This window comes from Diabrotica undecimpunctata, chromosome 3 (assembly GCF_040954645.1).
Source record: "Diabrotica undecimpunctata isolate CICGRU chromosome 3, icDiaUnde3, whole genome shotgun sequence".
NCBI lineage: Eukaryota > Metazoa > Arthropoda > Insecta > Coleoptera > Chrysomelidae > Diabrotica > Diabrotica undecimpunctata.
Window position 1 is genome coordinate 165728731 of NC_092805.1, and position 22140 is coordinate 165750870.

Here is a 22140-nt window from a genome sequence, read left to right on the forward strand (position 1 = left end):
AGTGATGATGATCTTCCTGCCGTGAAGCCCGCCTGATCCTCCCCGATTTTGCCTTTTATTGCTTGCTCTATCTTTTCTCGCAGTATCTTCCCATATAATCTTCCTAATGATGATATTACGCTTATTCCTCTGTAGTTTTCGCATCGTTTTCTATCTCATTTCTTAAATATAGATGTCATATATGCCTCCGTTCATTCCTTTGGGAGCTGTTCTGCATTTATGGCTTTCTGAAATATCCATTTTATCATCCGGTGTAATTTTTTTAAGCTGTACTTTGTAAGCTCGGATGAGATGCCTCCAGATCCCGGTGCTTTCTTATTTTTGATTGCTTTTATGGCCGTTCTCATTTCCCTATCTGTTATTTCTATTTCTTGTTGTGGGAATCTGCTTCGTCTTCGCCTGTTTTCTTTTCCAATGAATTGTGGTCTTTGTTCTGTATAACAGTTCCTTGTAATAGTCCTTCCATTCTTTGTCCTGTATATTTCCCAATTTAATTTTTTCTTTTGAGTTTTGTTTCAATCCTTTCAGAACTTTCCATGACTCCGAAGTTCTTGTACCTCCTATGTATGTTTTAATATTTAAGCAGGTTCTTTCCCATTCTTCATTCTTTTGTTGTGTTATTTGGTTTATCACTTCTCTATCTTTTTCTCTATATTCTTTATATCGTCGTTTGTAGTCAGCCATTTTCTGTATAGTTGCTTTTTTTCTTTAATTATTTTTTTTGTTGGTTCATTTATTTCATAATAGTGATGTTTATTTGTTATATGTTCTTTCTCTTCAAGGGCTTTGAATGCTGCTCCTTTTATACTCGCCTTTATATGCTTGTATATTTCTTCGATGTTCGTATCTGAATTCTATTAATTTTTGGTCTATACGTTGTTTGTATAGTTCTCTTATTGATTGTTCTTGGAGTAGTTCTATATTGTATTGTTTTTATCTTATAGTGTTCAATGGTTCTTCTGTAGAGTGGGTCTTGTTATGTTTTCAATTAATACCCACTTTTGCTGTGAGTAGCAGTTCCAGCTCCTCTTCTGACTCTCACATCTTTTATCTTTATTGTGGTATCTTGTTTGACTATTAGGTAGTCTATTATCGATTTCACCTTACGTGTTTCTTGTGTCCATGTATATTTATGAATATTTTTATGTCTGAAGAATCTGTTGGTGATCTTTAGGTTTAGTTCGCATAATTGAATCAGACGTTCTCCGTTATCGTTTTGTTCATCCTCTCCAAAGCTCCCCACTACTTTATCGTTTTCTTTCCTTCCGTTTCTGCCGTTAAGGTCTCCTGTTATAATTATCTCCACGTTCTTCTTGATTAGCTCTATTTGGGGTTGAAGTTGTTCCGTGAAATTTTTCTACAGGTCTGAACATGCAAAACTGGCAAAATACGTATTTTAAATAACTACAGTTCATCATATTGTGTGAAGAAAGATACATGTAGAATATATATCTGTGCACATTTAACGCACGTGTGAATTCTATGTCACAAACTCTGCACCGTCTTCTTGCTTTTGGCGGATGATTCGCAGGTAGGTACTTGGACGAAATAATCGAATCAGATAAGTAGATAGGCTATGTATTTCCTGGCTCATCCCCTAAATCGCATCCCCTAAAATCGCAACCCCCGGTCGTAAGTTCCAAACGGCTTAACGTAGGATGACGTACGAGGGCTCGTTGGAAAGGGGATGAAAAATGGGGTTGAAAGCAGTATGTGCCGTGCGCATCGGAGCATGCCAAAAGGACATTACGTCATATCTTTGTTTCTATTGGTCCGATCGTGACGTACGAGGGCTCGTTGGAACGGGGAGGAGACGGGGACACAAAAAACAAAGATGGCAGCATTGCCAAATGGGCGCTAGAACGTATCTTCGTTGCTATTGGCCTGATTTTGACGTATGAGGTGTCAAATGAAAGCGTAGGTGACACACAGAAGCCATGTCAACGATTAGTATGAACATTCTTCTTCTTCTTCGTCTTCGTCTTCTTCTTCTTGTCCGTACAGTGCCTAATAGAACGTGACATTCGACGTAGAACGTGAAATGTCGCGTGAAATGACGTGACATTCGACGTAGAACGTAGAACGTAGAACGTGACAGTTATGTGACATTCAACGCAGAACGTGACATCCGACGTAGAACGTGACATTCGACGCAGAACGTGAAATGTCGCGTGAAATGACGTGACATTCGACGTAGAACGTGAAATGTCACGTGACATTCGACGCAGGACGTGACATTCGACGCAGAACGTGAAATGTCACGTGACATTCGACGTAGAACGTGACAGCTATGTGACATTCAACGCAGGACGTGACATTCGACGCAGAACGTGAAATGTCGCGTGAAATGACGTGACATTCGACGTAGAACGTGAAATGTCACGTGACATTCAACGCAGGACGTGACATTCGACGTAGAACGTGACAGTTATGTGACATTCGACGCAGGACGTGACATTCGACGCAGGACGTGACATTCGACATAGAACGTGAAATGACGTGACATTCGATACAGAATGTAACAGGGTATCAAAGAGATCTTATACATAGAATTTTATTAAATTAGACATCACAATGTAATTCATCATTCAAAATCCTTTAATTTGATGGGTCATACGTCGATTTCCGCTTATCCGTTCAAAAGATATATGGTAAGGTGTCATAACGGCCGTTGTAATAACTTGGTCGAACTATAAATGCTTATTTATTGTTATTGACGGTAAAACAAAACCATTGGCATAGAAAAATCTCTTATCGCAGTTTGATCTCTAGCAAACCCTAACTCGCTCAATTTTGCACCAAGTGCTCCGTGCAGTATACCATTAGAAAGGTATTTTCATGTATATTACGAAAATTACCGACCAAGTGCGATACGATCATTATTTATGGCTAAAAACATCATAAAACGAACCAACGTCAAATTCCCAATTCTCTTGTACTAATACAAATTATATCTTTATAAAATTTATCTAGAAACTTGCCATATAAAACGTGACATTCTACGTAGAACATATTCAGTAGTAATGCGTAGGAGAAATATACATATCTTTCATTAAAATATCTTTTATTATTGAGTTACATATAGTACATATATAGTTACTACAAGTTATATATACAACACTGAAAGTTTTTTATTAAAAAAAGACATAGACATGTACAAGTATTGTTTATTTACATTACATTAGACAATAAGGCATGTAAACAGACAAGCACCTTGATTTATACTAATTTCCAAAAATTGTTAATACAGTTATTTATACAAAAATCCAAACACACACACATCTTCTGACTGAAGAAGTTTTTGTGTAATATTAACCGTATTTTTATAAAACATGTATTATATGGATAAAATTAGTATTAATCAAAGAATTGAAATTATATACAGAAATATATTAAATATGTTAAAAGATAGTGCATTTGTTAGCAAAACCGGATGAAGCCTCGTGATAACGCGGTACCGCATAATTCAAAACACGTAAACAAGTGTGATAACAAATTTTATTTTAATCATTGGAAAAACAAGTACACCGGAAAGAAAACCGCAGTTGCTACATTTTGTAAAATGTATGATGATATCAGCAACCACATTAACAAAATTCTAAATTGATAAAAACGATTCGCTTACCGCAATATCTATTTATTGTATACCATAAAAATTAGTTGAAGAAATAAAAATAAATATATAAATATGAGCATTTCTAGAACACAAGGTGTTGCTTATCAATGAAACGAATCAGTTGATGGTACCGTACGCGCATTAGGTTGACGCAACTTGGGCTCGCGTGGGGCGATATGCTGCTCTGTTCTTTAAAAGACCGAGGAGCGCATACGGTGTCACAGTTCGCATCGCAAACATACAACAACAACAACAAGTTCGCAGTAGTCAATACGGTGTGCAGTGACTTACATATATCTGATAAAGGTAAGCGGTTTTTGTCTTTTGTATATTTCTATGTATTTATTATGTCCTTTTTATCATTGTATTTTATGAGAATTGTACATCTCTCTGTTCGTATTTCATGCAGTATTTATTATGTCCTTTTTATCTATTTGGGTGTTGTAAAACATTTCACGTCTGCTATTTTTTATAAGAAGTATTCTCCGCTATTCGTATTTCGATTTCTTGTAGTATATGGTTCTTCTCTATTGCCGAGTATGTAATGCATCTCTCCATTCACGTTAAGCGGAAAAACTATAGTTTGTTCTATTGTTGTTGTAGATGGATCTATCAAAACTAAATAATTCATCCTTGGTTGCAGAACGTAAGCCAATAAAAAAACTTAAAGATCTGCAAATTGGAGAAAAATTTACCATTCACAGTGCAAAGGTGGTAACAACACAATTTGGGGATACAGTTCTGCTGGATTTGGGCGCTGACGTTGTTTTCTTACCACAGCGGGTAACCAAAGCCTACCAAGCAGCAATAACGGACCTCAACAGCGGAAACTATTCGCTGATATACGAAGGGGAAGTTGATATTGGAAAAAGCAGACTCCTAGCATCCTTTAAGATAGTTGAATAAGGTAAGTGATTTTTTCTTATTGTTTGTCTGTGTGAGTAGCCATAGCCATGCATATAAAACAAGTGATTAAACAGTCTGATGATTTGATGCACATTATTAAAAAGCTTAGTAAAATAATTTTCGATAAATTCACTGAAAGAGATCGTAAAGTTTGGACAAGACGGTTAAATAGTCAAATTTTTAGATGTAGTAAAGTAATTAAAAACAATAGACTATCCGTAGGAACAGTTAGAAAATTGCAAACTTACATAGGACATTTTAAGCATTTTAGACAAATTATTTTAAATTTCAATAATAAGTACGTTGGGTTGGGGCTTAATTCAAAATTACGCAATAGAATTAAATGGGAAAATGTTATTTCGTGTTTTGCTAGTCGAATTAAAACTGGAGTTATAGTTAATTTAGTGCATAAGGACTTAACACAGTTCCTAAATGATTGTTATATTATTTTTAGTAGAAAAATTAAAATTATTTTAAAAACAAATAGAATTCTTAAAGTCAATACTACATTTTGCGGCGAATTCATTAAAAAATCGAGTGATACCGAAAGTTTAGATTTAAAATATTTTAACACTAAAAATGCTATTATAGACACATCGACCGATTTACATCTTTGGTTTAGTGAAAATGTTAAGGATAAAATTTTTACAAAGCTGTCTGAATTTGCAGAAAAAGATTCGGGTGCTGCTCTGTCTAAAGTAATCTCATTAGAAGTCAATATTAATAAAGTAGAAATAGGAAACGGTTCATCGTTCATTGACTTGCCAAAAGAGATTAGCAATAAAAAGGCTTGTATTAATGTGCATAACGTTGATCAGGCTTGTTTTTATTGGTCGATTGTTAGCGCTCTGTATCCTGTTAACAAAAATGCTGGACGAGTTTCGAAATATCCACATTATTCTACTGTTTTGCAAACGGATAAATTAGAAAGCCCAATGCCAATAAACCAAATTTCAAAATTCGAAAAATCAAACGCCATATCTGTCAATGTGTTTGCATTAGAATTAAACGTAGTGAAGGACAAACAATTTTATGAAGTAGTACCTGCCAGACTGACACCGCAAAAGATGGAAAAGCATGTTAATTTGCTCCTAATACAAGATAAATATTTTCCAAAATTAAACGATTACGATGCTCCTCCAGAAGATGATGATGATCAGACTGAAATACGCCTTCATTATTGTTGGATTAAAGATTTAGGAAAATTAGTAAAATCGCAATTAAACAAAAACACACGTAAAAAATATATTTGCGATCGTTGTTTAAACTATTTTCACAGCGAAAGCAAACTAGCAGAGCACGAAGAAATGTGTTCAGATGTGAATAAATGCAAAATGACTGTTCCCAAATATGACCATGTGGCTTTTCGCAATTTTACATACAAACAAACAACTCCGTTTATAGTTTATGCTGATTTTGAATGCCAATTACATAATTTTACAGATTCAAATGTCTCATTGAGTAAAACAGCAAAATATCAGAAACATGTACCTTTTAGTGCAGGTTATTATTTGAAATGTGCTTACGATGATAGTTTATCTTATTTTAATAGCTATAGAGGTGAAAATTGCATGGAGTGGTTCGCAAAAGAAATGGCCGAAATTTCCAAATTTGTAAATTCCAAAATAAAGACAATTGTACCTATGGTCGAAAAGCCCAACACAAATATGGCAACTGTTTGCCATATTTGCGAAAAACGCTTTTTGGCTACAGATACAATTGTTGTAGATCACGATCATTTTACGGGACAAGTACGAGGATTTGCGCACCAAGCATGTAATTTGAACTTTAAAAAATTGTTTGTCGTCCCAATCGTATTCATAATTTTAGTGGCTACGACTCGCATTTTATGATTATAGATCTTTGCAAGCATGGGCACTTGAGCTTACTTCCCATTAATAAAGAAAAATATATTTCATTTACATTACAATCTGACGAACATCAAATTAAATTACGATTTATTGATTCACTTAGATTTATGGGAGCTTCACTCGATGAATTGGCATCTCTTTTAGATATATCAGAAAAGAAGATTTTAAAACGAGAATTTAGTCAAGTAGATAATGATACATTTAATTTGTTAACTTGTAAAGGAGTATTTTGTTACGATTATATTGATAGTTTGGAAAAATTGGATGAAACTTCTTTACCCACAATTAACCATTTTTATAATAAGTTAAATAATGAATACATTAGTGAAGAGAAGTATGCTCATGCGCAAAATGTTTGGCAGAAATTTAATTGTAAAAATTTGGGGGAATACAGCGATTTGTATTTAAAAACAGATATTCTGCTGTTGGCTGATGTGTTTGAGCAGTTTCGACAAAAATGTCGAGACACATATAAATTAGATCCAGCATGGTATTATACTATGCCAGGATACACTTGGGATTGTATGTTGAGATACACACAATGTAAATTAGAATTGCTAAAAGATGTGGATATGATCTTGTTTATGGAAAAAGCCATAAGAGGTGGGATATCTGTTTGTAGCAACAGATATTCGGAGGCCAACAACAAATACATTTCGTCGTATGATCCCACACGGCCCTCTAAGTACATCCTCTATTTAGATGTAAATAATCTGTATGGCTGGGCCATGAGTGAAGCTTTACCAATAGGAGGATTCAAGTGGATCGAAGACGTAACCAAATTTGGTGTTGGTAATCTTCCCGAAGGCCATATAGATATTATGTCAATACAGGATGATGCAAAGGAGGGCTATTTTTTCCAAGTTGACTTGGAGTATCCACGCGAATTACACGACAAACATAAAGATTTTCCATTTGCTGCCGAACACCGCATTCCGCCGGGTTCAAAATTGCCAAAGTTAATACCAACTTTATATCACAAAACCAAATATATTATGCATTATAGAAATCTTAAACAGGCATTAGCCAACGGGTTAATTTTAACAAAAATACATAAAGTTTTGAAATTTAATCAATCTGCGTGGCTGCGACCGTATATCGAGTTAAATACAAATTTACGGGCGGCAGCCACCAACAGTTTTGAGAAAAATTTGTTCAAATTAATGAATAATGCTGTGTTCGGCAAGACCATGGAGAACATAAGACGTCATCGTATTGTAAAATTATGTAAAAAGTGGCATGGAAGGTACGGAGCCAAAAATTTGATTGCGAGTAGTCGATTTCACAGTCGTACGATCTTTAGCGAAAATTTGGTAGCTATCGAACTTAAGAAATCAGAAGTATGTTTTAATAAACCCCTGTATATAGGCGCAGCAATCCTCGATATATCCAAATTATGTATGTATGATTTTCACTACAACTTTATGCTTCCAACGATGGGAGAGAAAAACTGTTCATTGCTGTACATGGATACAGATAGCTTTATTTATGAATTGCAATGTTCAGATGCATATAGAGAGGTTTTAAAGGCGCATCCAAGTAAATTTGATACCTCAGACTATGCCGAAAACAACCCATACGAAATAGAAAGGTTAAATAAAAAAATCCCCGGATTAATGAAGGATGAGGCAAATGGGAAAATAATTACACATTTTATTGGATTACGATCAAAAATGTACACATTTAAACTGCAAATAACTGACGAGGAGAGGGAAAACGAGAGACAGCGTCTAGAAAGAAAACAACTAAACAAAGAGAGAATTGAATGTGACTTGGGAAATTTGGGAATAACGAAAAAAGCAAAAGGAGTGAAATATAACGTCGTTCGAAATAAAATTACGTACGAAGACTATGAAAAATGTCTTAAAGAATTCAAAATTCAAACCGCGAGCCAAAGATGTATTCGGTCGTACCAACACTCAGTATTTAGCATCGAGCAATCCAAAACGGCTCTAAGTCCTTATGACGATAAGAGGTACTTAATACCAAAATCATTTAATACGCTTCCGTGGGGACATTATCTTGTTGAATAACATGTATTTGTTGTTGCAGAAAAACAGATAATTGGTGTCAAAATTCGTTTGATTATGTCTTGTTTAATACTACTTGGGTCTTTCAATGTAGATGCACTATGCATAAATAATTATCTTCTTTTAGTATATGGCTACTCATAAGAACAAAAAAAAAGAAAAGATCACTTATCGCAAAGTTTTTGTAAATATAAAAAATAGTATTAATTTTATAATGTAAGTTTTAATAATAAATTTGTGTAATCTTACATTTTTTGGTTTTATTTATGTTAGATTACAAATAAAAGACAACATATTTATATTAATATTATTTATTCAGTTAAATCATTTACAACTTTAATTTTATAATAATATACAAATTCCTTTAAAGCTAAACTTAACAAAGTGTTTGGACAAATATTGCAATATGCTGCGAAGGCTTCAACTGGTCCATGTAAAGAGTCTATAGCACCAAAATTGTTCTTGATGAAAGTTGAAATGTTTATATAGTATTCGTGAAATTGTAAACTCTTTAACAGCACCACTCTATGCGACATCATGCTCTGGTCTGCTTCTATAATTTGGTTGACGTCATCTTCCCACAAATAAAATGCGGCTCCAAATTTCTCGATTGTCAGCAACTTTACATTTTCCATCACCAATTGTCTTAGTTTGCAAAAATCACCACACATAAATTCGATGGGATCATACTCATCTGCATAAGTCGGTAGATCTGCTTGGAAAAAATCACTCATTTTTTCTTTAAACCACTCAATTATGGCTTTCCACTCGAATGTGCTTAAACTGATTCTGTTAAAATTACCATGTTTACACAGAATGATGGATGGTGAAAAATCTCGAGCTGGAGATAGACCAATTTTTATATGGAGAGAGCTCATTGGATATGTAGTTTCCAATAAACAATATACTTCATTTGTGGCTGCTGCTTCAAATTTTGCCAATACTCGATCTAATTCGGCGCCAGGACTAGGTGGTTGACCATCTTCATCGTAGCCAAATTCTATACTAAATTCACTGCTATCATCATCGAAATTAACAGGCTGACTGTCATAACCACTATCTTGAGAGCTCATCATCATCTTCTTGTTTCGAATACCGTTGACGAAATGGGTGTAAACTGAACATCGTAGTTTGTCTTAAATTTATACTTTTGTCATTCCCCACTCCTTGTGGTTGATTGTAAGCCTTTTTTAGAAAAGTGTATGTCTACGCGGCGAATCGAAATATAGATCCTCAAACTATATTCGATTTATTTATCCAGCTGTTGTGTTTGCTATCCATTCCTAACCATTTCACATACATCTTATTGCCTTTTCGTCTGAGTACTTTTTCGACCAGGTATATGTCAGGGCTTGATGTTTTCTGCAATTCTTCTTCGTAAAAACCGCCACTAATCGGCGCACCTTGCATGTCTTCGAGCAAATACGTTATAGGATTTGTTATCTTAACTTGTACAATTTTAAATAATTCAGTAGTCCAATTGGGCGTGTATGCCTTTTCGAAGAAATGTTTTGCCTTTGATACACGTACAATGTCGCCAACTTTAAACTTTCGTGGACCGGCAATCTTTAAATGAGTATAACTTTTGTTTAAAACGGCTTTTTCGTTGGATTTGTTAACCTGAGACGGTTTGTATCCTGTTTTACTGTGTTTTGTGTTGTTGTATTCCTCGGTGATTATGGGTAGAGCATCTAACCATTTGTACGATCCATGTAAACTGAAATACTTGTACAACTTTGCTTTCAACGTTCTAATAACTCTTTCGCAAATAGCAGCTTTTTTGATCGTGTAGGTGCTGTAATGATTAATTTCATGTTTTTTCATTAAATTTTGAAATTTTCTGTTGTAAAATTCGGTTCCCTGATCAGATTGTAAGTTTTTTGGGACTCGTCGAGTATGAGCGAGAATATCCGAAAATGCCCGAGTAATTTCCTCACCAGTCTTCGTTTTTAGAGGACGTGTCCACACAAATTTTGAAAAACAATCAATTACCACTAGTATTAGTTTGTAATTTTTATTTTGATGTGCATAAGGACGCATTTCAGCCAAATCCATTTGCCACAAGTCATCGATTCCTTTGATTATTGTTCGACGACGAGGATAGTTTTTTCGTGCTGGTTTATGCAATTCGTTCACCACCTCTTTCTTTTCTTTAGACATTATTTTTTCATCACACCTTCCACTACCTTAAGACGTTTGTCTATATCCCATGAATGAACGCTATCTACTATGCTTTTTAATGATTGTTCCACTTGTTTTATCCTCTGTTCCAGCTTTATATCGTACATCGTATGCTTTGCAACTGTTTCTGCAGCAGATTTTAAATTGTTCTCCATATCCTTTTTCAGTGTATTCAAATCATCTTGGATTATTTTTTTCAACATATTTATACTGTTCTTCGCATCATTTTTTAGTGTATTCTGACCATCTTTGATTATTTTTTGTAACTTTTGCTCAAGAGCATCCTCTATATCCTTTTTCGTATTCAAATCATCTTGGATTATTTTTTTTTTCAACATATTTATACTGTTGTCCGTATCATTTTTTAGTGTATTCAGACCATCTTTGATTATTTTTTGTACCTTTTGCTCGAGAGCAGATTTTAGATTGTTCTCCGTATCCTTCTTCAGTGTATTCAAATCATTTTGGATTAGTTTGTTCAACATATTTATATTGTTCTCCGTATCCTTTTTTAGAGTATTCAAATCATTTTTCATTATTTCCTGCCACTTTTGTTCGAGAAGGGGAAGTGCGGTGTTATGTATATCATCCAGTTCTTTTCCTAAATCACTTATATCATCTGCAAATAATTTTGTAGCAGTGTCTAGAGTTTCCTCCATTTCCCTTTTAAATGTATTCAGGTCATCTTTGATTCTGGTCTCACACTCGAGAAGTGAAAGTGTGGTTTTACGTATCTCATTGATTTGTTCATCAACGTATTTTTTCGTTGCAGCATCGTCATTGTCTGATGGATCCTTGACATTGCAAATTTTCACATTTTCGGCATTAATATTTCCGTCAGACGTATGTGGAAATGTAACTCGTGCCACCTTTTGGGCATTACTACTACTACTGTTACGAGAGTGATGACCGAATTTGTCGACACTCATAGTGGAAATGATACTGACATTCCCAGTTACTCTATTATATTAGCTTCTTTTAGTTCATTGATGATTGCTACGATTTCGTTGTCGAGAGATGTGTTGCCGGCGTCTTTCGAAGCCACCAATAGTTTAAGACGTTCAACTAACTCATTTGGATCATCCCAATAAATATACTCCATGGGGGCAGTGTTGTATGTTAAACGAGAGTCATCCAATCCCGTTCCTTTGGCCGTAGATGAAGATGATCGTGTTGTTGTTGTTTTCGTTCTGTGTTCGAGTTCTTTTTTGGATCGAGTTGCATGCTTTTTCATTGCTGCATCAGATGGTTTGAATAGAGGTTTAATAATAGAATGGTATTTTTCTCCACTAGAACCTTTAAGACGTCCCAAGGTATCCAGATGAATCTCTGTGTTTTTCAACAGTGTTTTATACTTTTGTAAATCCTCATCATTATACTGTTCAGGGTTGGCATAAAATAAAAGTTGATATAGACCTGGCGTACCACCTAACCTACGTTCTTCTAAATCACGTTCTCGAATTATTATTATGTCTCCATTGCGTTTGTCAAAGTTTATTCGACGTTTTCCCATTATCCAGCCACTAATAGAATCGTAAAATGGTCCATAGTTTTTATCAATTTTATCGTCTTTTATTAAATATTCTTTTATGTACTTGTGACTTATTGGAGGATATTGATCAATATATTCGTCTGTGGCATCCATCGGAATCTCGATTGGTTCTTGAATAATGTTTTCATTAGGTACCGCTAGATCAGGTGCATCAAGAAATACATCATCATCATCACCATTCTCCTCCTCCTCCTCTTCCTTTTTCATTTCTTCTTCTTTTTTAACTTGTTCAAACTTGTTAGTGATAGTATGATGTAACGTTTTTGATGATTGTGCAATATCTTTGAGAGGTTTCGAGAGTGGTTTAAACAGTTTATTTAGGGACTCATCTTGTTCTGTTCGACCTAATTTTAATGCCAAATATTTTTTGCGAATTGATCTAGCCAATTCGGCGACTTTCTTCTTGCGAAGCGCAATGGCAACCGTATCATCTGACATTGTGATGACAACTAAACAATTATCTTACAATTTTATATATTTATCAAATCCTTTGCGATATCGGCCATTATTGAGAGCAAAATCTTTTATAATTACCAGAGTACCATACCTATCACACCAACATTCAGAACAAATTTTTTTAAATTCATCAAATGACATGTCGGGTGATATATGCTCATCAAATACATGCTTTAAATTTATCTCATCTTGCTTGAATAGTACAATCATGTTACAGTTGTCTCTAATTAACTGCTTCGGTATTTTTGAATATGTTTGGCATAAATAAGCGGCATCGATATCTTTATGTCTGCACATGGAATAATACTCGCGAATCTTTTGCTGACCATCGCATGCAACATCGTCAAATAAAAACACAGAGTGAGGTTTAGCTTCGCTGGGACTAATAATTTCTTCGTTGTCTTTAAATGGGTAATATCCTACACCTTTAACTTGCGCTATTACATCTTGCAGTAGTTGGTATTTCGGTTGAAAGAGGGATTTCGAATAAACATAGACATTTTTAAACTTGACGCCATTCGGATTGAATAGAAGAGATAGCATAACATTCGTTTTGCCGCACCCACTTGGACCGCAAATAATCGCTCTGAATGAATTCGGTAGTAATTTACCATGTTTACTGTTGGTTGTTTTTTGGACAATGTCCAAATTATCAATTGGTAGCGTCTGCTCTTGTTGAACGACCTTCATCATGTGGCAAGTGTAGTACATAAGTACGGTAATATATATATTATAGATGTCACCACTTGCATGGCATCAGTCCAATGTTGGTCGTTGAAGGAGGAGGTCTCGTGAACTCTCTAATTAATAAACTTCCAGTTGAACTACATATTCCTGGTTATCAGTATTGTGGACCCGGAACAAAACTAAAAAAACGTCTTGCACGTGGAGATCCAGGAATTAATCCATTAGACGCAGCTTGCAAACGACACGATATCGCTTATTCGCAGCATTCATCTCTCGAAGAACGCCACAAGGCCGATAAAGAATTGGAAGATAGAGCTTGGGAGCGCTTCAAGTCGAAAGACGCTAGCTTTGGTGAAAAAAGTGCTGCTTTAATTGTAACTGGTGGAATGAAAACGAAAAGAAAGTTGGGGATGGGATGCTCTCGTCGTCGTGGAAGACGAGGACGTTACTCTTTCAATCGAGATGTTGTCCCAAAAATTGCAAAGTCCATGAAAAGAGGAGCATCGTTAACAGATACTGCTTTGACGGCTGTACGAATAGCAAAATCCATAATCAAAGGACTTGGTGGTCGTAAAGAAGTTGATGTTCCACGAGTGCTACCACTAAAATCCGGAGGTTTTCTACCCCTCATACCTCTATTTGCAGGCCTTTCCGCTTTGGGGGCTTTAGCGGGGGGTGCAGCTGGGGTGGCGAAGACAGTAGTCGACGCTAAGAATGCTCAAAAGAAATTGGAGGAGGATATTCGCCATAACAGGGCAATGGAACACATCGGTTCGGGTCTGTACCTACGTAAGAAACCGAGCGGTGGATTCGGCTTATATTTGAAAAAAAACTTCCAATAAAGCTACCCAATCGTCCGCTATATGATGTGGAGATTGCACATTATGCGAAGAAGATCCTTAAAATACCACATTTTCGAGGTGTTTTCATGAATGACGCTCTGCCTAGAGACGGTCCTCGACAACGAGAATGTGCAATAGTAAACTTGGATGTGTCCACACATAACGGGACACATTGGGTAGCATATAGAAAGATAAACAGCGACGTAGAGTATTTCGATTCATTTGGTAATTTGAAGCCGACCAAAGAACTTGTTAAGTATCTGGGTGGTGCACGTGCCAACATTTCCTATAATAACCATCAGTATCAAACATACAATCAAATTATTTGTGGACATTTATGCTTAAAGTTTTTATATAATGGAGCCTACTAAAAGTACAGAACTGCTTATGGGCCATATGTTTTACAAAAAATGTTTTACAGAATTCAGTAAAGAAGAACTAAAATGCATACCGCTAGATTATATTAAACGAACTGTACGACCTTACGAATTGTTACAAATATGGCATAAATTGCCTGAAGAATATCGAAGAGAATTTAACCTACAGATACTACTTCCTTGCTTCGTACATTATAACAGACCGGATTGGAGGACTCACTGGGATGGCCCACCTGATTCTCAAGCTTCATGTTATTTTTGTAAACTTGCTTTGGAACAAGTAAAACTATTAAAGTAAATATTGTTGTTTTTTTCTAATATAATAACCTATTAATACATTGACGTGAGTCAGTCATCATGTCGCAGTTGTTGAGAGTAGACAGCACCAATTACATATTCTCATTTCAACCTCCCACACCGATCGTGTTGGATCCGAACAAAGATTATGAGATAGCTCTTCGATTTTTCCATTCCTACAACAGTATACCAAACATTGAAAATAACAAGTTTTATTACTACAATGACAAAAACAAATTGCAACAATTTGATATCCCCGATGGATGTTATGAAATTGCCGATATTGAAGAATACATACAACAGAAATTGGGTGCTGATAATGTGCTTAAACCCGAAACGATATTTAGTCTAAAACCTAACCATAACACGTTGCAGTGTCAAATTTTCAGCAAATATAAGATTTCGTTTAAGCAACCTGACAGTCTTGGTACAGTATTGGGATTTTCTCCTGCACTACTAAATCCAGGACAGACGCATTCTTCAGATCGACCTGTTAGGATTATTAAAGTATCTAGCATACGCTTTGAATGCAACATTAGTACCGGAGCCTTCGATGGTAACAGACCTGCTCACACGATCTACGAATTTGTCATACAATCAAATCCTGGGTACGCAATTGACGAAACTCCACACAATTTGTTGTATTTACCTGTTGTACCGCAACGAGAAATTACCAATATCACAGTGTTGGCTGTCGATCAAGAAGGACGACCTGTAAACTTTAGAGGAGAACAGAGCACATTGGTGCTGGAACTTAGATCAAGAGGGAAATGGGATTATTAATAAGGCAATCTACTGCCCATAGTACACCATTAGTTGAGCAACCGTCTAAGCGGCAACATCTTACGTCCTCATCTAAGCGGCCACATCTTACGTTTGCAAACAAATTATTTTTGCAATCACTTGGTTTTAAACTGAAAAGATGACAACTATGTATGGAAAACGATCACGTTCAAACAGCATAATGCCTCCAATATTTGATATTTATCGTAAGCCGATGTTTGACGAATCGATTCGAAAAGCCGAATACCGAACATATGCACCATTCATCAAATCATTCAATTGCAATGACATTGTGGAATTTAGCATCAATCAAGTCGACTCGTTCTTTGCAATGAGCGAAACCTTGTTATGCATTAAAGGATCGCTCGCAATTAACGGAACTGGTGACGTTAAACTAGCAAATAATGTTGGTGCTTTTCTTTTCGATTCGTGTACGTACAGCGAAAGCGCAAGGGAGATGGAAACAGTGCGGGATCCTGGTATCGTAAGCGCTGTACGTGCTATGACATGTTATACTCAAGAAGATTCCGGTCATATGGCAATGGCAGGCTGGAATTACCCTAGGGATCCAATTCTACACGCTGCTGATCATTCATTCAACATACAGATGCCTCTTAAGCATGTGTTCAACATTTTCAATGATTATCCTTTGATTACGTGTGGCCGTCAAACAATAAGACTAGTTCGAGCTCGAAACGACAACGATTGCATAATTGTCAAAGAAAAAACTCAAGGCCAAGTTACAACTGTTAAGATTAACATTACCAATATTGAGCTCAGAGTCAAGCACATATTTCCCAATGATGATATTAAATTGGAACTTATGAAATCCATTCAACAAGATCAACCTATAGTTATTCCGTTTAGAAAATGGGAATTGCATGAATTACCAGCACTTACCAAAGGCGCTAGACGTGAAGTTTGGGCTGTAAAAACTAGCAATGCAGTGGAAAGACCCCGTTATGTCATTGTTTTCTTTCAAACCAACAAACGTGACAAGAATTCAGCTGATCCCACCTTATTTGACAATGTCGATATTCAAAGTATCAGATTATCTTTAAATGGAGAATATTGGCCAAACGAGAGAATGCAGTTGGATTTTAGCAAAACTGACTACAATGAGGCCTATTTCAACTATACCGAATTTTATCCTAGCTACATACATTCCCAACAAAAGCGACCTCTACTCGATTTCTCAGCTTTCAAGAATCACGCATTGTTTGTCATCGATTGTTCGAAACAAGAAGAAAGCATGAAAGCATCCACTGTTGACGTAAAACTCGATATTGAAGCGAATAATGGTTTTCCCGAAAATACCAAGGCTTATTGCATTATAATTCATGATTGTGTAATGGAGTACTTCCCTCTCACCGAAATTGTAAAAAGTCTAAATTAGATGCATAAATTGTCAGTAGTGAACGAGCAGTCATCATGAGAGTAGCATTCGTAGACATTCAGGGATTCGATGTGGACGGATGGTTTGTTCCCAAAGAACTTACCATTGAAATAGGTTTTAAACGAAGTCATTACATCTTTTTGCCTCAGAAACCATTTAATGCGCTAAGTAATGGGGATAAGAAGACTGCCTCATACGTGGAGAAAAAACTGCTTGGAATTCGATACTCTGATGGGCAAGTAGAATTGTCCAAAATCAATGAAATACTAGAAACCAAGTTGTTGTATGCAGCAGATTACATCTACGTTCGAGGAGAACAAAAAGCAGAATATTTGGATAAGAAACGTCACGTTTTTGGAGTTTTTCCCATTATTATTGATGTTTGCAAGTTTGATGGTACGCCTCGTGCTACTGGAAACGTTGGCCCTACTGCAAACCCATGTCATGCCGCTGGATTATTTTCATGCACCGAAAGAAATGTGGATCGTCTACGTCACTGGTTTGCCAATAACATAATACCATTGTAATTTTTGTATATGTATAAATAAATATATTAGAAATTAAACGCTTTTTTTTTTATTTAAAACATCTTTATTGATTGAGTCTTATATTACATGAAGATTCAAATTTTCTTCTTACAATTTCAAAAATAATTTTTAAAATTAAGATAAATACAGATGCTAATATTACACAGGACATTGTAAAGACATTATCTATTTCACTTTTCATATACTCGCTGGTTGTGTTGTTGTTGTTGCTGCTGATACCTGTGGTGTTGTTGTTGTTGTTGTTGCTGACAAACATGGTATTGGTTGAATACGTCTTAATGGATATGTAGCTGGTGGCAGTTTTCTACAGGCCCAGGTGTCTTGCTGCTGCTGCTGTAGATTCAACTCTTCGGGTTTCCACGTTTTGTTGTCAAAATGCAGGTTATCTAATTGTCTTGTAATATGTTTAAAATCCTCATATGATTTAATGTCGATCTTTAACCGATCAAGTTTTCTTTGAAATTCTATTACTCTATGTATGTACTCGATGGGATTCATACTACTACTAACTATATCCTATGTAGAATGTCACATTTTATGTCTAGCAACATCTTGACTAACACATAACTGCCACGTTCTGCGTCGAATGTCACGTCCTGCGTTGAATGTCACATAACTGTCACGTTCTACGTCGAATGTCACGTGACATTTCACGTTCTGCATCGAATGTCACGTCCTGCGTTGAATGTCACATAACTGTCACGTTCTACGTCGAATGTCGCGTGACATTTCACGTTCTGCGTCGAATGTCACGTCCTGCGTCGAATGTCACGTTCTACGTCGAATGTCACGATCTGCGTTGAATGTCACATAGCTGTCACGTTCTACGTCGAATGTCACGTCCTGCGTCGAATGTCACGTTCTACGTCGAATGTCACGTTCTGCGTTGAATGTCACATAGCTGTCACGTTCTACGTCGAATGTCACGTGACATTTCACGTTCTGCGTCGAATGTCACGTGACATTTCACGTTCTGCGTCGAATGTCACGTCCTGCGTTGCATGTCACATAACTGTCACGTTCTACGTCGAATGTCACGTCCTGCGTCGAATGTCACGTGGCATTTCACGTTCTACGTCAAATGTCACGTCCTGTCTCGAATGTCACGTTCTACGTCGGATGTCACGTTCTCTTAGGCACTGTACGGACAAGAAGAAGAAGAATAATGTTCATACTGATCGTTGACATGGCTTCTGTGTGTCACCTACGCTTTCATTTGACACCTCATGCGTCAAAATCAGGCCAATAGCAACGAAGATACGTTTTAGCGCCCATTTGGCAACGTCGCCATCTTTGTTTTTTGTGTCCCCGTCTCCTCCCCGTTCCAACGAGCCCTCGTACGCCCCGATCGGACCAATAGAAACAAAGATATGACGTAATGACCTTTTGGCATGCTCCGATGCGCACGGCACATACTGCGTTCAACCCCATTTTTCATCCCCTTTCCAACGAGCCCTCGTACGTCATCCTACGTTAAGCCGTTTGGAACTTACGACCGGGGGTTGCGATTTTAGGGGATGCGATTTAGGGGTTGCGCTCAGACATACATAGACTATCTACTCAGATATATTCAGATTTGAATATATATGATCAGATGGTAGGCAATATATGATTAAATTCTAATTGCGGCATTTTAGATTTTTTGACTTCGTGATTAATTTTCCAGCAATTAACAATAGTACTGTCACAAAGAATTCACAAATATTGACCCCCACCACCAAAAGACTTGACCTATAATTTGCAATGCCGTCTTCGTATAAGTCAACACCAAATAGAATTTACCATATTTTGAATAAAATAATTAGTTGAAGATGATAAACAAAAATTAAAGTATATTTTATAATTTTCACGACCAATAATACTTATGTCTTTTTGTTACAGATTTGAAACCATGGAACAAGGAACCTAAGGATTACCAGCAACCACCAACGTAATTTGACCAAATAGTTTAAGTAAATTAAAATACTCACCAAGATCAAACCAGACCAAACAACATGCCAACAGTAATATCGAAGTTCCTGGAACAGGGTGAAAATACTTTCAATGCGAACAAATCCGTGTTTTCCGGAGCATTTATCGCAGCTGTTCTTTGTACGTACGCGTACAAAGTCGGCTATCCCTTCGTAGACTCCTTGATACATAAACCAAAGGACAATCTTAACAACAACCACATAGTTCAAAAAGACTTGCAACGTAAAAATGGCCTAGTAAAGAACAAGAAACTTAAAGGGAGGCTTAAAAGTAGTATACCAAACTTCAATTTAGCCTTTATTTTACAATTTATTAAATTAGTTAGAATAATGATTCCCAGTTTGCTTTGTACTGAAACAGTTTTACTCAGCGGGCATACGACGTTTTTGTTTTTGAGGACGTTTTTGAGTATTTATGTGGCTAACTTAGAAGGTGCTATAGTTAAATATATTGTGATGAAAGATCCCCAGAACTTCGTTAAGCAACTAGGAAAATGGTTTGCCGTCGCTATTCCAGCTACTTTTATCAACAGCATGATAAGGTAAGGTTATCAAATCTGTGATTGCTCACTTTGTGCATAAATATGTATTTACTATAATACTCCAGTCGTCAGAGACGAAAACGCCACTGAATCTCTAAAAATCATACGCAAGCTGAATTTTGTTGAGAATATTAATTTTGGGACCACAAAAAAGATGCAAAAAGTTTACTACTTTTACCCCCGGGCTTCTTCCGAAAACCATCCTCGCATGGGGGTAAAAACGCAAAAAAATCGATTTACGAAGAATGTGTATACTCTAAAAAAAATAATTACTATTTAAATGGGAATAAGCCACATTTAAAGGTTAAAATACGTTTATTGACGTTTCAATTTCCACTTCGGAAATCGTTCTCAAAATACAAATGTGGCTTATTCCCATTTAAATAGTAATTAATTTAAAATGCCACAAGAAAATAGCTTCATAACAATTCTAAAAAAATGTTTCAAATAAAAAATGTAGCTGAGATAATTTTAAACAAAAATGTTTATAAGCATTTTTTGTGTAGAATCGAGCGAAATCAATGTTGAATAAAATTTGTATCAGCTCGACGGTAAAAATTCGATATCTTTTGATTCAAGTGACCTATCGACAAAAATGAACATGCGTTTTAAAGTTAAAGGGTTCAACTTTCGTATGCAGTTTTTGTAGTTTGCCGCAAATACACTCATATTTTATACAGGTGTAAAATAAATAAACGTGGCACGATTTTTGTCTTTTTTATGATTCTCACAAGATCAATACAATCTATCCCTTTCATTGACTGGCTAATATGAAGTTTCGATAACTAGAGCCTAACTTTTGGTTGGATCTAAGAGCCTAAAAAACGTTGGATTTAAACTTTCACACAACAAACGATCTAAAACTTTTAAAACATTTTTTTCAATTGCACTAGTACGTTTTTCAAAAGAACAAAACTTCTGCAATAATCTACACCCAAAACACTCTTCTTAAATACATTTCCCGCGACGTGTGTTCGTTTGTAATGTAAAACATTAAATTCTGCGTTTTTTATTCATATTTCAAATGCCTCATATTTGTTACCACAACTCAAAATTGAAATTTCATGCAGTGTGAACCATTTAGATTGGAAACACCTCTATAAAATTTGAAGTTGTTAACCGATTTTAACCAAATTTTTTTTTTAATGTCATGTAATAAAAGGTCTATTGCGGGACAAAATATCAAATATTTAGTTAAATTTTCAGGGCAGTCTACGATACTTTTTCTTCGTCGAAAATGGAGAATTTCTATTAGCGATTTTTTTATTAAAAAAATTTCTACGCCACTGGATTTAGAGTGGCTTCAAATAGCTATGACAAAAATTTCATTAAAATATATTTATTAATAACGAAGTTATGACAACTTAAACTTTTAAAACTCACTAAGCTACGAGTCAAAAAAGAACACCCTGTACCAACAGATAACCATAAAACTAATTATTTTTCAAATAATTTTAATAATAAACCACTACTAGACAAAAAAATGTTTAAAATAGCATACAAATGTAATGCAAGTAACGCACTTAATTATTATTAACTTTACATGCTACAACTTAAATCTCAGTTGCCATGACAACGATATTACTGTTTGACACTATGTGTCTCCTATGTCTTCACTATGTGAAATAAAAATTTCAGTGCTAGCATAAATTTATGCATAATATCTGCAACAATATTTACTTCAAATTCTTTTAATAATATTTTGTGTCATGGCTGCAAGATTAAGTTTGAAAGAAAAAATTGAAATTATAACAACAATAGAAGTGCCAGGGAAGTTTGTACAATATTGAATGACAGACATGTGGATCGTCCTAATATTAGCTGCGGTACGGTAAACAAAATAAATAGAATATTTAATGAATATGGTGCAGTATCAAAACTAATTTTAAAAAATAACCCGTTACAAAGAAGAAGAGGAAATGATCAAATCATTTTAGATCATTTCAGAAATAACCCTAATGCCAGTTTAAGGAATGCCAGTTTATATTTGAATGTGCCTCGAGAGAGTATTCGGCGATGTCTTAAGGTAAATAATATTAAACCTTTCAAACCAAAATTCTTACACACATTACAAGAAGGCGACGAA

At 35.7% G+C, this 22140-nt stretch overlaps 2 protein-coding genes across 4 annotated transcripts in view; both read left to right on the forward strand.

Annotated features, from left to right (window-relative positions):
- Window positions 1-22140, forward strand: part of Abcd1 (ATP binding cassette subfamily D) — a 141555-nt gene that overhangs the window by 97948 nt on the left and 21467 nt on the right. For all 3 annotated transcript variants that reach the window (XM_072527457.1, XM_072527456.1, XM_072527458.1), the window contains one exon: window positions 19424-20054. In XM_072527457.1, the coding sequence (XP_072383558.1) occupies window positions 19537-20054 (518 nt within the window). In that variant the 5' untranslated portion in view covers window positions 19424-19536. The remainder of the gene's footprint in view (window positions 1-19423; window positions 20055-22140) is intronic.
- LOC140436128 (uncharacterized) lies at window positions 2495-6375 on the forward strand. Its single transcript, XM_072524835.1, has 2 exons — window positions 2495-3922; window positions 4220-6375. Exon 2 carries the CDS (start codon window positions 4570-4572, stop codon window positions 6373-6375), a length of 1806 nt encoding a protein of 601 aa, XP_072380936.1. The 5' UTR covers window positions 2495-3922; window positions 4220-4569.